The 16095-nt window shown below is 51.1% G+C and overlaps 1 protein-coding gene across 2 annotated transcripts in view; it reads right to left on the bottom strand.

Annotated features, from left to right (window-relative positions):
- The window catches only part of CFAP46 (cilia and flagella associated protein 46), a 1580346-nt gene that overhangs the window by 504866 nt on the left and 1059385 nt on the right, over positions 1-16095 (bottom strand). For both annotated transcript variants that reach the window (XM_069239769.1, XM_069239768.1), the window contains exon 52: positions 12494-12720. In XM_069239769.1, the coding sequence (XP_069095870.1) occupies positions 12494-12720 (227 nt within the window). The remainder of the gene's footprint in view (positions 1-12493; positions 12721-16095) is intronic.

Raw genomic sequence — 16095 nt, forward strand, 5'->3', positions numbered from 1 at the left:
ATGTAATGAGATCAACACAGCATGAAAAATAAGTTAGTCAAGATAATAGATACATACATATGTACAGAAAAAGGGACACAGACCAGTCTACTATTTGCTTAGGCCATGTGGCCACAGGCCAAAGTACAAGGCCACACATGTCACCTGCTTCAAAACGGAGAGAACACTGCAGGGGCATCAGTTGGTAAATAGGTAGGCACTTCAGGGGGACAGGGGGCAGGAGCACCTCAACCGGGAGATGTAGCAAGACCATTGGTTCTGGAGGGGGTAACATGCCTTGTGCTTGGTCCTGTGGAGTGCAAGGTCACAGTCTCACATGTGGGTGTCATACCCACTGGTTTTGGAGAGGGAAAAATGCCCTGTGCTTGATCCTGGGGAGTGATGGGCCACAGTCTCTCGAGTGGGTGTCTTACCTACTGGGTCTGGAGGGGGCAACGTGCCACATTCTTGATCCTGGAGAGTGATGGGCCACAGTCTCTCAAGTGGTTGTCTTACCTACTGGTTCCGGAGGGGGCAAAGTGCTATGTGATTGATCCTGGGGAGTGATGGCCGTGTGAGTTTCCTACCCACTGGTTCTAGAGGGGGCAACGTGCCCTGTGCTTGATCCTGAGGAGTGATGGGCATGTGGGTGTCTTACCCACTGGTTTTGGAGTGGACAGGCTGCACAGCAGCCCTTGGAGGCAGGTTTACATGACGGCTGCACAGTGGTGGTGCTGCTGGTGGGGGGAGGCCCCTGCCCATCCCCTGCAACCTCGGACGGCTGCACAGTGGGGGTGCTGCTGGTGGGGGGAGGCTCCTGCCCATCCCCTGCAACCTCGGACGGCTGCACAACCATGGTTGGTGGTGGGGGCTCCGTCACAGTTTCAGGCCCAGGCCCCTTGGTCTTCCTGCCTGCTAGGCCAGGCTCCTTCCCTTTCTTGCCTGCTGCGGCAGGCTCCTTGGACTTCTTGCCTGCTGGAGCAGGATCCTTTCCCTTCTTGCCTGCTTGGGCAGGCTCTTTGGTCTTCCTGCCTGCTGGGACAGGCTCCTTTCCCTTCTTGCCTGCTGGAGCAGGCTCTTTGGTCTTCCTGTCTGCTGGGCCAGGCTCCTTTCCCTTCTTGCCTCCTGGTGCAGGCTCCTTCCCCTTCAGCCCTGGATCCCTTTCCACCACGAGTGGGTGTGGTAACGACTGGGCCCGTGGACTGTGTGGCTGGGGTCCTTGGCTGGGTTCTTCCTACCTTGCCCATACATGCAGGATGGGGGGAGGGGTAGGGAAGAGGTCAATGGTGGATAGGAACAGTTTCTTAGGGACAATGGGGTGAGAAGGGGGAGAAGGAATGGGAGTGGAGGATGAGAGAGTGGTCGTTGGAGGTGTCTCTTTGCTGCTTTTGGGTGCAGGTGCATGGGCTGTATGCTGTTGTGAGGTGGATGGCTGTTGGGTGTCTGAGTGCTTGCGTTTGTGTACTTTAGGAGGCAGGGTGGACAGACACAGTGGGAGAGGACACGGAGACGTGTGCATGGCTGTTGTGGAGGTGTCTGCCAGTGAGGTGTGTGTTCTGCTTGGGGTGGTGATGCTGGTGGTGGATAATGATGTAGTGCATGCAGGTGTGAGTACAGATGGAACTGGGAGAGAGGTAGAGGAGGAGGAGGGGGAGAAGGAGGAGGGGGAGACAGTGGAAATAGTGGATGTTGGTGTGCCTGCAACTGGACGGTGTTTGTGTGAGTGCTTATGGATGAAGTGTGGTGCTTGTGTTTGCCTGTGACACTCTTGGATGTTGTCTTGTGCGCATGCTTGTCTGGCTGTGTGCTTGGGATGGGGTGGGGTTGAGGGAAATAGGACTGGGCAGTGACAGCTGGAGGGGGAACGGTAGGACCAGGTACAATGGCTGCCATCAGAGAGGAGGCCAGAGCCTGAATCGATCTCTCAAGCCAGTGTGAATGCCCTCTAGGAATGCATTAGATTGTTGCATCTGGGCTGCCAGCCCCTGGATGGCATTCACAATGGTTGACTGCCCTACGGAGATGAATCTCAGGAGGTCAATAGCCACCTCACTTAGGGCAGCAGGGCTAACTGGGGCAGGGCCTTAGGTGCCTGGGGCGAAGGAGATGCCCACCCTCCTGGGTGAGCGGGCACGGGCAACTCGATGAGGGGCTGCTGGGAGGGCGGTGCTGATACAGGGGCTGGCAGCTGTACCTGTTGCTGGGGTGGTCACAGAAGTGTCCGCCATCACCAGGGAGCTTCCATTGGAGGAGACTTCTATGTCAGAACTGTCCCCCCCAGTCTCCACTGTGGTTCTCCCCTCGCCCTCTGCCCCACTGGTGCCCTCAGCATCGGTGGACTCTGCCTCCTGGGTACTATGGGATGCAGCTCCCTCCGTCGCCTGTGCATCTGCTCCTCCGCCAGATGATGCTAATGCACATAAAGACAGGATGACAAAACAAAAATGGGAGGGAACGAGACAAAGGATACACTTGGTCAATGGCTGCTCCAACACCACCGCTGGCGTACACAGCACCCTTAAACACAGGGAACAGCCCTACACAATATGCCATTGCACTACCAGAGAAATGGGGAGGGGCACACACCGCCAAATGCAGCACACCTGGGAACCACGCAGCCCTGACCAGTAGTGGATGCCTACAAGCCAGGTAGCAAGATTTTCCCTTCTGAACCCTAGCTACCAGGGGACCTACGCTGCAATGTCAGGCCTGGCCTAGGGACACCCACTGACACAAATCCGCTAACCGGATACCACTCTACCATGCGTAAGTTGTTATGATGGGCACTGTACCCACCCCCTTGTGGCTGCTGTGATGCCCTCAAGCGCCCATCCAACTCAGGATAGGCCACTGCCAGTATGCGGGCCATCAGGGGGTCAGGGTTCGACGGGCACCCCTTCCTCGTTGGGAGGCCATCCCCAGCTGGGCCTCCGCCCTCTTCCATGCCCAGCGTCTTAGGTCCTCCCACCGTTTCCAATAGTGGGTGCTCCACCTGCCATAGACCCCCAGGGTCCGCACCTCCTTGGCGATGGCACACCATAAACCCTTCTTTTGATGGGCGCTTTCCTGCAGAGGCAAAACACACAGAAAAATAGATTTAGACAAACAGTCCTGCCTGTTAAACATATGGCCCACCATACCCGTTTCCATCACCATTTACACACACATGGCCCAGCACACAACCTGTACGCCGCCCAGAGGACATCCACCCACCCTCCTTACACTAGGCCTTCATGAGAAATGCATCGTGCCCACAGTGTACTCAGCCAGTACTTGGGTAGGACCCCATCCACCAGTCTCTCCAACTCCTCTGAAGTGAAGGCTGGGGCCCTTTCCCCGGTCACACGGGCCATGGTAGGTTCCAGACACAGGTCACAGCAGCACATCCAGTGTAGGTCCTCTCCTATGAAAGGGTAGCAAGTGAGGAATCAGATAGAAAAATGGCGGTCATGTCCGCGACTGTGCATACCATCACTGTCGGCATAGATCACCATTGGCCACTGTAACCCATAGGGCCCTATTATAACCAATGAGGAGTTGCACAGCGGTTCCCAACCGCCTCCCGCAACGGTGCACAACGTCAGCGGAATTACCTCACTTCCACCTGTCCTTCCACACAGGACAGACGGATGCCATTTTGGGGGGGGTGGGGGTGGGTGGGGCAGGCCCTGGGATAATGCTGCATCACAGGAGATATTAGGACATACTGGACAAATCACAATGACCCATTAGAAGTTTACAGGATGCAAAGTTCTGTTGTAGCACCATTGTTCAGTCTGTGACCGGCTCCTCACTCTTTTGTCCCTTAGATTGCTACCGCTGCGGATTAATAGGAGATGGAGACATACCCCTGTGTACAGACCCCTGGTGGACTTGGCAACACTGGAGGACAGGCACATTATCCTCATCTATAGACTGGACAGGGCCACAATCACAGAGCTGTGTGCCCAATTAGAGCCTGACATGATATCTGGTATCTGTCACCCCACTGGGATCCCCACTCTTGTGCATGTGCTATCAGTGCTCAATTACTTGGCAACTGGTTCTTTCCAAGTGACAGTGGGATTGTCAGCAGGAATGTCACAGCCAATGTTCTCAATAGTGCTGGAAAGAGTGTTGCCTGCTCTGATAAAACACATGTGCAACTACATTGTTTTCCCCCAGGTGGAAGATTTGGCCACAGTGAAGGCCGAGTTCTATGCAATGGGACAAATCCCCAACATAATTGTGGCGAGTGATGGAACACATAATGCATTTGTCCCCCCTCGCCAGAATGAACAGGTGTTCAGGAATCAGAAGAGTTCCCACTCTAGGAATGTACAGATGGTGTGCCCTGCAGTCCCGTACACCTCCCACGTCAATGCTAAATACCCTGGGTCGGTGCACAATGCCTTTGTCCTGAGGAATAGTAGCATCCCAAATGTGATGGCCCAACTACAGAGGCACAGGGTGTGGCTAATAGGTGAGCCCTGGTCCCCACCCAGTAGATGTTGGTGTATGGGTATGGTGTGGGCCATATGGGATAGTGTGTGGCTAAATGTTGTCCCTCAATATTTGCAGGTGACTCTGGTTACCCAAACCTATCATGGCTGCCGACCCCTGTGAGGAATGCCAGGTTAATGGCTGAAGTACGTTATAATGAGGCACATGGGTGAACCAGAAGATTAATTGAAAGGTCCTTTGGCCTCCTGAAGGCCAGGTTCTGGTGCCTCCATCTAACAGGTGGATCACTGTGCTACACACCAAAGAAGGTCTGCCAGATTGTTGTGGCATGCTGCATGTTGCATAACCTGGCCCTCAGACGCCATGTCCCATTCCTGCAGGAGGAGGAGGCTGAAGATGCCCGTGTGCCAGCTGTGGACCCTGCGGACAGTGAGGATGAGGAGGCAGAGGATGAGGATGAGGACAACAGAATATCTGTGATCAGACAATACTTCCAATGACACACAGGTAGGACAGTGTTACTTCACATTTCAATTACATTTGTTTGAATTTGTGTGGCAATGGCATGCTGGTATTTTCCACTTCTATGCCCACTTACTGTTCCCTCTGGCAATTCATTTTGCAGATGTGGTGAGCTCACATATACTCCTGGTGTGATCACTGCACCCAGCTATAGGTCATTAATCTATGCTCATTTTCTGTACAGTTGATTTGCAATGTTTGTACCTGTTTCAATGAATACATATTTGATATACATGAAATACTCCAAATTTCTTTTTTACAGGGGTATTTATTGAAGTGCTAAAATATTGAGGGGAAAGTGCAATGGGATGGGGCGATGATGGAGGAAAGTCCAGGGCATTGTTTGTAGCACAGGTGCATTGTCCAAGGGGACATAGGAAGGGGAGCAATGGCAGTTCAAGGTGGACAGGGTGGAACACAAGGGTGACAATCAGGAGAGTCTAATTTCCTGGCAGGGGTCTTGGCAAGTGTCTCTGGCTTCAGTCTGGATCGCAGGGAACATTTGCAGGGTGGTTCTCCTTCTGCAGGGGACGGGTGCTGGTGGCCTGTGAGTCCTATGGCGGGGCCTCCTGGCCACTAGCGGCAGCACGGGGGAAGGCTGTTCAGATGTCTGGCTAGTGGCAGGGGCCCGCTGGTGTGAGACTGCCTCCCTCATAATATTGGCCATGTCTGCCAGCACTCCTGCTATGGAGATCAGGGTGTTGTTGATGGCCTGCAAGCCCTCCCTGATCCCCTGGTACTGTCCCTCCTGCAGCTCCCTGTTCTCCTGCACATTGTCCAGGATCTGGCCCATTGTGTCCTGGGACTGTTGAAAAGCTCCCAGGTCCCGCTCAAGTGCCTCCTGGTTAGTTGGTTCCCTGGGCCTGTCCTCCCCCTGGCGCACAGCAGTCCTCCCAGTGTCCCTGGTGGCCTGTGCCTCTGTCCCCTGAACCGTGTGCCTACTGCGCAAACTGCTGATTGATGTGTCATGGGGACAGGTGTGGGTATGCTGGGTGGGTGCTGTGGTGTTGTTTGCTGATGGGGGGGCTCTGTGGTGGTGGGTGACTGGGCCTGGGTAACTGGCTGTCCAGAGGTCCCTGATGGGCCAGGTAGGGCATCCAGATCCTGAAGACCAGAGTTACTGTCATCACTGTGGGCCTCTTCAGTTGGGGGACTGGATATTGCTGGCACCTCCTCTCCGCTGACATCGGCTGGGGTACCTGTGGGGATGTAAATGATGTGTTATGGTTTCTGTGTCTGACATACTGTGCATCCGTGGCTTGTCCTCTTTGGTTGGATTTGCCCTGGCAGCTGGGCTGTGAGGGGTGTCCATGCATTGGTAGAGCATGCAGGGCTCGGCATTTGGATGAGTGAGATGTGATGGTGGGGTGAGTGAGATATAGTGGAGTGATGGGAGTGAGGGTGGGGGTATGTGATGACATGCAGGTAGGGGGGTAGTAGTAGTAGTAGAGTTGACTTACCAGAGTCCAGTCCTCCTCCTACTCTAGCCAGGCCCTCAGGATGCAGTATTGCCAAGACTTGCTCCTCCCATGCTGTGAGTTTTGGGGGAGGAGGTGGCGGTCTACCACCAGTCGTCTGTACAGCGAGCTGGTGTCCTGCTGCAATGGAACGTACCTTCCCCTGTAGGCCGTTCCACCTCTTCCTGATGTCACCCCTGGTTCCTGGGTGCTGTCCCACGGCGTTGACCATGTCCACGATTCTACGCCATAGCTCCATTTTCCTACCTATCGATATCTGCTGCACCTGTGCTACAAATAACTGTGGCACTACCCTGATAATTTCCACCACCATGACCCTTAGCTCCTCCTCTGTGAAACGAGGGTGTCTTTGTGGTGCCATGGGTGTTGTGTGAGGTGGGTAGATGAGGGTGTGTTGGGTGTGTTGGGTAATGTGTTGGGATGTGTGATGTGGGGTGCGTGAGTGGTGTATAGGTGTGAATAGTGTGTGGCTCTAGTTGAGTGAGTGGTCTTGATGTTTCTCTGCTGGCACTGGTATTAAATGGTAAAGGGTTGTGGGTAATGTGTGTTTGTTTTATAGTGGTGTGGGTGTGGTGTGTGTATGGGTGTCAGGTATGTGTTGTTTGAATTGTCGAATGTGGTGGTGTTTTGTATGTGTGTCCCCATTTTGAGCACAGCGGTATATACCGCCAATTGGGTACCGCGGTTGAATGTCCGCCGTGGTGATTCGTGGGTCATAACGTGATGGGCGTTGTTCTGTCGGCGTAACGGTGTGGGTTTGGATACCGCCAGTTTCTCACTGACCTTTGGTGTGGTGGATTTGTGTATGTGGCTGAATACTGATGGATTGGTTTGTGTGTGTCATAATACGGTGGACGGATATCCACCGCTGCGGCGGTAAGTTGGCCGCAGTCAGCGTGGCGGTAAGTGTGATTTACCACCAATGTCATAATGAGGGCCTAAGTCCATTCTTGGACATTGTAAGTGCAGTGGGGCCATATTAAGTATATGGTCTGGGAGTTTGTCATTACGAACTCCACAGTTCCATAATGGCTTCACTGAATACTGGGAAGTTTGGTACCAAATTTCTCAGCACAATAAACACCCATGATGCCAGTGTGGGATTTATTTAAAAATGCACACAGAGAGCATCTTAGGGATGCACCCCTGTATTTTACCCAATCCTCTTGTTTAGGACTGACTGGTCTGTGGCAGCCTCCCACTAGCAGACTAGTTTCTGACCTCATTTGTGCTCTCTGAGGCAAAAAACAAAGGCTGCTCTGGGTGGAGGTACTTTACACCTCCCCCCTGCAGGAACTGTAAGACCTGGCAGTGAGCCTCAAAGGCTCAGGCCTCATGTTACAGTGCCCCAGGGCAGCTAGTGGAGATGCCCACCCCCTGGACAAAGCCCCACTTTTGGCAGCCTGTTCGGCAGGATACTTAGGAAAAAGAGGAGTGACTACTTCAGCTGGGACCACCCCTAAGGTGTCCAGAGCTGAAGTTACCTCCTCCCTGCAGAATCCTACATCTTGGTTTAGAGAACAGGGACCAATAGGGATTGGAATGTGCCCCCCTCCCCAAAGGGAGTGGACTCAAGGAGGGAGTAGCCACCCTCAGGGACAGTAGCCATTGGCTACTGCCCTCTGACCCCTGTAAAGCCCCTACATCTTGTATTTAAGGGCTTCCATTAACCAAATTCACAAGATTCCTGGTGATTTACAAAAAGAAGAAGGACTGCTTAGCTGAAACCCCCAGCAGAAAAGGAGGAAGACGACAACCGATTGGGCTCCTGCTTTAAAGAACCTGCAAAAGACCAGTGACACGTACAGCGGGACCAGCAACCTCTTCCCAAATCCACAGGACTGCCCTGCACCCAAAAGGACCAAGAACTCCTGAGGACAGCGGCTCTGTCTAAAAAAACCTACAACCAAGGACTCCCACCTCACTCCGGATGCTGTGCAACCGATGCCCATGGCCCATATCCAGGTGGTCCACCCAGCAAGAGAGGGTCCCCAGGCGATTGCGAGCAAGTGCCCACCCTGGGTTGACCTCTCCACCCCTCCATGACGACGCCTGTAGATGGAATCCTGAGGACTCCCCTGACAGCGAAGCTCAGGACGAAGATATCCGACACATAAAGACACACTGCACCCACAGCCCCCAGGCCTTGGAGAAACCGACATCCAGGGCTCCTACATTCAGCAGGTGGCCCTCCTTCCTGTCCAACCGATGGTTTGCCCGAGACACCCCCTCAACCTCACCCGCAGCCTTTGAGTGACTCCTGGGGCCTCCTCATGGACCAGCATTGAAAACCCGATGTCCTGTTTGTACCCTGCACCTGGCTGCCCCTGTGCCACTGAGGGTGTGTGCTTGGTGCCTACTCGTGGCCCCTTCAGTGCTCTTCTAATCCCACCTGGACTGCCTTCCGAGTCACGGGTACTTACCTGCAGGCAGGCCTGATTCCGAGTACACCCTGTCTCCATTGGAGCCCACGTTAAAATTGCTCATCTTTGACCTCTGCACCTGGTCAGCCCATGTTGCTGGTGGTGGGTGTTTGGAGTTAACTTGAACCCCAAACGGTTGACTTCCTAAAACTCGGAGACTGAAAATGTAAGTGTTGACTTACTTGCAAAACAATCTAACATTTCTTCCCCTCAGGAACTGTTTCTGAAAATTGCACTGTGTCCATTTAAAAAAAAGATTATTGCCAATATTTCAAAAACTGTATTACTTACTGATTTCAAACAAAGTACTATTGATACATGTGTGTAATACGAATCTATTGAAGTACTTACCTGCTACTTGAATCTTGTGGTTCCAAAAATACACTAAGAAAATATATTTTTGATATATAAAAACCCATTGGTCTGGAGTTAAGTCAGCAGGATGCAGGGGGCCATGAGGCCCAGGAGCCTCAGAGTTATTCTTTCTGAAATACAGGATAGAGGCAGAAACATCAGTATCATAACCTGAATATCCAGGTCTCGCTGCAAGTAGGGGAAGACTGAAACCTCTAACCTGGGTAGATGAGCTGCAACCACCGCCATCAAGTTGGTTAATATCCAAGGGGTGCTGGTAAGGCCAAAGGGGAGCATAGTGAACTGAAAGTGCTTGTGGTCTACCTTGAAGCAGTTAACGACTGTGGGCAGCAAGATGGGGATGTGAAAATACACATCCTGCAAGTCCAACACTACAAGACAGTTTCCTTGGTCTAGGGCAGACAGGACATGAGCCAAAGCGAGCATCTTGAATTTCTCCTTCTTGAGAAAGAGATTGACAGTCCGTAGGTCTAAAATAGTGTGAAGGCCCTTGTTCTTTTTGGGTATCAGAAAGTAGCGGAATAAACAACCACTGTCTACTTCTGACAACAGAACACTTTCTGGCGGCCAAGACCTGGAACTCCCTCCCCACCAGCCTCAGGACCACCCAGGACCACTCCGCTTTCCGGAGACTCCTAAAGACTTGGCTGTTCGAGCAGCGATAACCCCCCCTTTTCCCCCCTAGCGCCTTGAGACCCGCACGGGTGAGTAGCGCGCTTTATAAATGTTAATGATTTGATTTGATTTGATTTCTATGGCTGCCTTGGCCAAAGGAGCAGTAACGTCCTCTCAGAGCAAAGTCATATGATCCTCCACCCGCCATACGGGTGTTGGCAGTACTGGGGTGTGGGGCAATAGATTGGAAAGGGAGCGCGTATCCCTTCTGAATGATCTGCGACACCCATGCGTCCGATGTAATGGACTGCCAGTGGAGGAGATTATGTTGAATTCTAGCTTCAACTGGACAAGCATGGCCCTGCAGAATCAAACTAGAAGGGCCTGAAGACTGCAGGTGCAGGTAGCTGGGTGGCAGGATGACTTCTGGCCCCCAGACCCTCTAGGTCTGAAGGCACTGTGCCCATGTCCTCGCATAGCTTGGGGCAATTGTGCAAGACGATGGCTGGCACGGGGCTGGCGCGGTAGCACACCCCTTCTGTACCCATGTAATGGGCGAAAGGCAGACTATGGGCAGGGATCAACCAGAGGGCCAAAGACTTGCCCGTAGCCCAAGAGTCCTTAAAGCACCCCAGTGCTGAGTCGATCTTCTTGCCAAACAAGCCAGTTCATTGAAGGGCATGTCCATAATGTTTGCCTGGACATCCCTGGAAAAGCAAGATGTTCTCAGCGAGGTGTGGCACCATAAGGGAACTGTCAACAAAACCGCTCTGCCAAGCAAGTCAGTCGTGTCCAGACTACACCTAATGGTAAACTTTGCTGTGTCCCTCCCATCTTTCACTGCTTGGGAGAGGATTGTTCGGGCCTCCTTTGGGACCTGTGGCAAGACTTGTGTAACCGTATCCCATAAGGTGTGCGAGAAATGGCTTAATGAGCATGAGTTGTTCACAAACCTCAATGCCAGGCTGGCAGAAGAAAACATCTTCTTCCCAAGTTGGTCCAGCCTCTTGGATTCCCTGTCCAGGGGAGTGGAAAGTTGAGGCTTGGACTACAAAGCTTTCAAGCGTGGGGTGTTGGCTGAGGAAACTATGATCACCCGGTACAGGGTGATGGTGGCAGGCAACTGTCCTGTGCTGGACTTGGACCAGGTTCCCAGTAGGACATCAGTAAGTGCCTCTTTAAATGGCAAAAGGGGTTCAGAAGAGGAAGCCCCAGGCTGAAGCACTTCTGTCAAGAGGTTAGTCTTGACATCCACTGAGGGCAGTTCAAGGCCAAGGACCTATGCTGCTCTCCACATGCACATTTGCATAAGAAGCTCCCTCCTACATAGCCACAGTAGGGGGAGAGAGCAAGTCAGAATCTTCAGATGTGTCCAATCCACTCGCATCTCCTAGTTCCTCATACTGCTCCAATGAAGTAGGCTCTAACTGAAGGGTACAGTGACCCCTCCCAATCTTCCCCTAGCCTGGTTGTTGAAAATAATGCTCAGGCAATGACCTGGGACCCATGGGTGCTGTTGGTCCTGGAATAGGCATTGTATGACGCTGTTACAGATCTGGATTGTTTGATATCAGAATGGGTCTGGCTCCACCTTTGGGTGTAGGGACCTGCACCGGAAAACGTAGTGTTGGCATGACAGGCACCGATCTAAGACTGGATCCGTGAGACCCTAATGGAGCTGAGGCCAGAGCATCGGTGTGGAACCTGAAGGGGCCTCCTCCAACCCTGGGGGGCCAGAAAGCACTCCCAAGGGTTCGGCCCACTCAAATACACAGCACATGACCTCCTTAAAGTCCTTGACTTGAGCAACAGTCGCTACATTTTTCGGAAATGGAGGGAGTTGAAGAGTCCGACCTGGCAACGACTTCGCTGAACCTTGTCTGGAACGCCGAGGTTCCTCACTTGTTGTGTCGCCCAACAGACAAGGTGAAGTTGAAGTCCGCTTGGACTTCTTCATTTTGTGCCTCCTCCCTGAGTGTCCCAAGGACCTCGAGTAGGAGTAAGAGGACTTGGGGCTCCTGGAGCAGTCCCACGATCTTTTTCTTGACCAGGACATGAGCTCTGAGGAGTTGCACTTGGCATTGTGGACTGCTGGGCCACAAGCATCTTTAGGGCCAATCCCTCAAATCCTTCATCACCATGGTCCGAAAGTGCAAGCACAACTTTGAATTGTGGTAGCACTCGAGACACCATAGGCAAACAAGGTGAGGGTCAGTAAGCGACATGGCGTGGTGACAGGCGCCATCTGGTTATAATCCTACCTTTCTGGATGACATCCTTCGACACACTTGGAAAAATATTTGATAAAAATGTTTTAAAAAAACAGCCTGTCAAAAAACTACAGTGGGGTAACTTTCTCCGGATCAGCAATAACTGGCACGGAAAGAAAAGAACTGATGTTCGCCCGCCTGGGTGGCCTTTATATAGGTGACCACGAAGTCACATCCGCCGCCAATGACACAGACTACGCCACGCGGAACAGAATGAAGCCACCCAAAGGAGCACACAGGGGTGCTGCTCAAGCAAACATTTCTGGATCCAGTCTGACGCCTGGGAAATTCAAAGGTAAAGAATCTGCAGCTAGACGTCTCTGTTAGATACTTGTTTTTAGTGAAAATAATATTAAAAGAAAGATGCATTAGGACACAAAGGGCATACCTTGTGCAGTTACAGATTTATCCTCCTTTTCTTTAGCCTTTCCTTTAGCAGATTCAGCTCTTGATTTTTCCTCCTTGTCTTTGAGTTTTCCTTTAGGTGATTCACCTCTGTGTTTTTCCTCCTTTTCTTTGGTCTTTCCTTTTGCTGATTCAGCTCTATTTTTGTCTTCCTTTTCTTTGCCCTTTGTTTTGAGTGACTCAGCTACTGAAGTAAATGTGTTCGGTTGCCTGTAAATGATAGCATCATAACTTAATTGTATAATTTTTATCAGTATGTTATCTTTGTCGTTTATCTGCTTTTTGAGCATTTTTACCACATAATAGTTCTGAACTTTCAATCACTATACTCTATATTGCACAGTACTGTGCAACTGATGTTGTAGGAAAATAAGAGACATTGGCAATACATTTTTGTCAGGTTAAATTTGTAACTGGAAAAACAGCAAACAGAAGAAATGGGTGACTGATGAAAAAAAGAAAATCGCCTTCTTAATGAATCCCTAGAAAACATGGGTAATGTTAGAGACCTATTCTCTATACCTGCCAGGTTTCATACAATGTAGCAAGACATTCAATACCTAATCTCAGCTCTTTACACATAATAATAAGGCAGCATAACTGCTTACAAATGTTGAAATGAGTCCTGGTACCTTTTTCATAGGACATAAACTGCCTTTATTTTGTGTCTGTTTCCTGGATGAGTACACTAGGTACTAGCACACAACTGTATGTTCATTTTCATTCCTCTCATTGGAGAGTACACTCTAAATAGACATACTCTATTGATAATACCTTGGACAGTCCTCAGACATCAGATCAAGCAGCCTAAAATGTGAGTCTATATGTTCTATCATGTGCTTGGAATTACATAGTCTAAAACCTTAAGGTCAATACACCCATGCCAGGTAAAATAATTCCAGGAAACAAACCATTTGTATAAGGATGGCTCACCTTCTCCACTGGTGTTTTTGTGAACAGTGAAAAAGAAAACAAGAAAGCAGCTTCATGCAACCCTGTATTTCATGGACCAAGCAATATGGGAGATGGGCAATCCTTCAATCTATATACATGGTGAAAGAACTAGGATTCAGAGCACGATTTATGTTACTGTTGCTATCTCATTCAGAAGAGTCTGAGGATCCAGCTGGGTTTCTTGGCTGTACATGCTCTAGACTAACAAGAGACAAATTTAGGGGTGACTCTAAACCCAGATCATCAGATTCCTGATGACCTCAAGAAAGGAGGACTGCTGAGCTGAAAACCCCGCAAAGAAGAGAAAGAGACAACAACTGACTCGGCCCTACCAGCCCATCTCCTGCTTCGAAAAGCTGCAAGAAAAGAAGCAACGCGTTCTACAGGACCAGTGATCCCTGAAAAGCCTCCAGGAGACTGCCTGCATCACTGAGGACCAAGAAACTCCTGTGGACAGCAGACCTGTCCAAGAAGAAAACATCTTTAAAGGGACTCTCACCTCACTTCAGAAGCGTGAGTCCAACTACTCTGCACCCAACGCCCCCGACCCATGTCCAGAGAACCACCTCTCCAGAGAGGATCCCCAGCAACTCCAACGACATGTCCAACATGGGCTGATCTCTCTGCACCTCCACAACGACGCCTTCAGAAGGAATCCTGAGGACCCCCCTGACCGCGACTGCCTGGGACAAAGATATCCGACGCCTGGAGAAGCACTGCACCTGCAGCCCCCAGGCCCGAGAGAAACCGACCACAGGTGCAGCAATGACCAGCAGGCGTCCCTCACCCTTGCCCAGTTGGTGCCTTGCCTGACAGGCCCCCCCTGTGCCCTGCCAACAGCGCCTAAGTGACCCCCGGGTCCCTCCTTAGAGTTCTATTGAGAACCCGACGCTCTGTTGGCACACTGCACCCGGCCGCCCCGGTGGCGCTAAGGGTGTGGTTTTTGTCCCTCCAGTACTCCTCCAAAACCTCCTCATCTGCCCTCCGACAATGCGGGTACTTACCTGCAGGCAGACCAGAACCGGAGTATCCCCTGTCTCCATAGGGGCCCACGTTATTTTGGCTCCTGTTTGACCTCTGCACCTAACCGGCCCTGTGTTGCTGGTGCTTGGTGTTTGGGGTTATCTTGAACCCCCAAAGGTGAGCCACCTATGCCCAGGAGATTGAACCTGTAAGTTTGTTACTTACCTCAAAAACTGTACTTTACTTCACTCCCCCAGGAACTGTTGAAAATTGCAGTGTCCACTTATAAAATAGCTTTTTGCCATTTTAAAGAAAACTGTGTACACTGTGGATTCCAATCTAGAAATAATTTAACAAAATAATATTTTTCTATATAAAAACCTATTGGCCTGGAGTTAAGTCATTGAGTGTGTGTTTTCACTTATTGTTTGCGTGTACAACAAATGCTTAACACTATCATCTGATAAGCCTAACTGCTTGACCACACTACCACAAATACAGCATTAGTATTATCTATTATTGCCTCTGTCAAGCCTCTTGGGGAACTGCTGGACTCTGCGCACACTATATCTCATTTTGATATAGTATATATAGAGCCAGCTTCCTGCAGCCTCCCTGGGTGGCATAATACATGCTGCAGCCGATGGCAACCCCTGATGCCCCAATGCCCGGGGTACCTAAGTACCATATATTAAGGACTGGAGTGTGCTATGTCCTGAGCACCCAAATTTAGAGGGAGAGAGCACAGTCACTGGGGTCCTGGTTAGCAGGATCCCAGTGAACACTGTCAAAAACACACTGATAGCAGGTAAAAGGTGAGGGTAACCATGCCAAAAAGAGGGTACTTTCCTACAGTAAGCATTTTAAATGTCTCCTATTTGAGGAAGCGATTGACGTCCCACAAATCTAGAATAGGTCGAAGACCCTTGTCCTCTCTGGGTATCAGAAAGTAGCGGGATTAACAACAAGGCCTACTTCTGACATCAGGACCCTTTCTATGACTCCCTTGTCCGAGAGAGAGACTTAACTTCCTCGCAGAGCAAGACTATGCGATCCTCCATCAGCTGTTCTTTTAATGGAGACATAGAGGGAGGGATAGACTGGAAGGGGAGGGAATACCCCTTCTCTATTATCTACAAGACACATTTGTCCGATGTTGTGGACCGCCAGAGAGGGAGATGAATATGAATCCTTCCTGCAACTGGAAGCGTGTGGTCTTGCAGCATCACACTAGGAGGACTTGGGTGCTGTGGAGCGCTTGGTGGTGGACGACTTCTGGCCAGACCCTCCGGTTCAGAAGGTATCACGACCTCGTCCCCACACAGGATGCTGACTTGACAGAGGACAGTGGCTGATGTATGGATGGCGTGGTACCCCACCCCTTCCGAAGCCTCGAAAGGGGTATAAGACAGACTATTGGCGAGGGGTCATCGAGCCCATGGATCTGGCCGTAGCCTGAGAATCCTTGAAGCACTCCAGTGCCAAGTCTGCCTTTTCACCAAATAGGTGAGACCCATCAAAGGGCATGTACTTAAGGTTTGCCTGGACATCCCCCGAAAAGTCAGATGCACAAAGCCAGGTGTAGCGACCAAGGGCCACCCTTGACAGAATCGCACTACCCAGCAAGTCAGTCGTGTCCAAACCACAACTGATAGTAAACTTGGCTCC

This window comes from Pleurodeles waltl, chromosome 6 (assembly GCF_031143425.1).
Source record: "Pleurodeles waltl isolate 20211129_DDA chromosome 6, aPleWal1.hap1.20221129, whole genome shotgun sequence".
NCBI classification, from domain to species: Eukaryota; Metazoa; Chordata; class Amphibia; order Caudata; family Salamandridae; genus Pleurodeles; species Pleurodeles waltl.